General features: G+C 41.0%; 1 protein-coding gene across 1 annotated transcript in view; it reads right to left on the bottom strand.

Annotated features, from left to right (window-relative positions):
- The window catches only part of LOC106870157 (collagen alpha-1(XII) chain), a 490,284-nt gene extending 489,526 nt beyond the window's left edge, over positions 1-758 (bottom strand). The window contains exon 1 of the mRNA XM_052977221.1: positions 416-758. Within this exon, the coding sequence (XP_052833181.1) occupies positions 416-643 (228 nt within the window). The 5' untranslated portion in view covers positions 644-758. The remainder of the gene's footprint in view (positions 1-415) is intronic.
- Between the last annotated feature and the right edge of the window lie 252 nt (positions 759-1,010).

Here is a 1,010-nt window from a genome sequence, read left to right as displayed (position 1 = left end):
AGCCTTGTGAGTGGATTTGGTAGATGGAAACTGAAAGAAGCCCGTCGTATATATGTATATATATATATGTATGTGTGTGTGTGTTTGTGTATCTGTGTTTGTCCCCCCAACATCGCTTGACAACCGATGCTGGTGTGTTTATGTCCACGTAACTTAGCGGTTCGGCAAAAGGAGGCTGATAGAATAAGTACTAGGCTTACAAAGAATAAGTCCTGGGGTAGATTTTCTCGACTAAAGGCGGTGCTCCAGCATGGCCGCAGTCAAATGACTGAAACAAGTAAAAGAATAAAAGAATAAAAGAATACACAAACACGTTTGTACGTATATATGATATATGTATGTATGCATGATGTATTTATGCATAAACTGCATGATTGTGTTCGCCTGTGTGTATATTAGCATATCTTGTACTTACCCTCCATATTCCACCCGTTGTCGCTGAGGTAGAGTTCATCTGGGCCTCTGCTAACCGTCTCAGGAAATAATAGTCTTGTGCCAGAACACATTTTGTTCTGATTTTTCTTATGGTTGCCTCGACGGCAGCGTTGCTGGTCTCACCAGATTTCAGGGTCAAATCCTCCGTGTAAACATCTCTGGCAATGCCAAGACAAATGCCCACAAACAGAAGATATCTGATGGACATTGTTGGAAACGTTCTGGTTTCTTTTTAAATGATAAAACTCAGACAACAGCTCGCGACCTAAAAACAAATCGTGTGACAATCTTTTCTGAGTTTCATATCATTATATAAAGACTTTTCTCAAAGATATAACGTAACCAAATATAGGCTGACAACAACATGAATTAGTTTTCTATTAACATACATTATGCAAATGTATGCACTATCACATCTTACACACCCACCCATGAGCACACACATGCACACATACACACATACGCGTCAGCACGCCGGGCGAAATGCTTAGCGGTATTTCGTCTGCCGCTACGTTCTGAGTTCAAATTCCGCCGAGGTCGACTTTGCCTTTCATCCTTTCGGGGTCGATTAAATA

Source organism: Octopus bimaculoides, chromosome 27 (assembly GCF_001194135.2).
Source record: "Octopus bimaculoides isolate UCB-OBI-ISO-001 chromosome 27, ASM119413v2, whole genome shotgun sequence".
NCBI lineage: Eukaryota > Metazoa > Mollusca > Cephalopoda > Octopoda > Octopodidae > Octopus > Octopus bimaculoides.
This window is presented reverse-complemented; position numbering and strand designations above follow the sequence as displayed.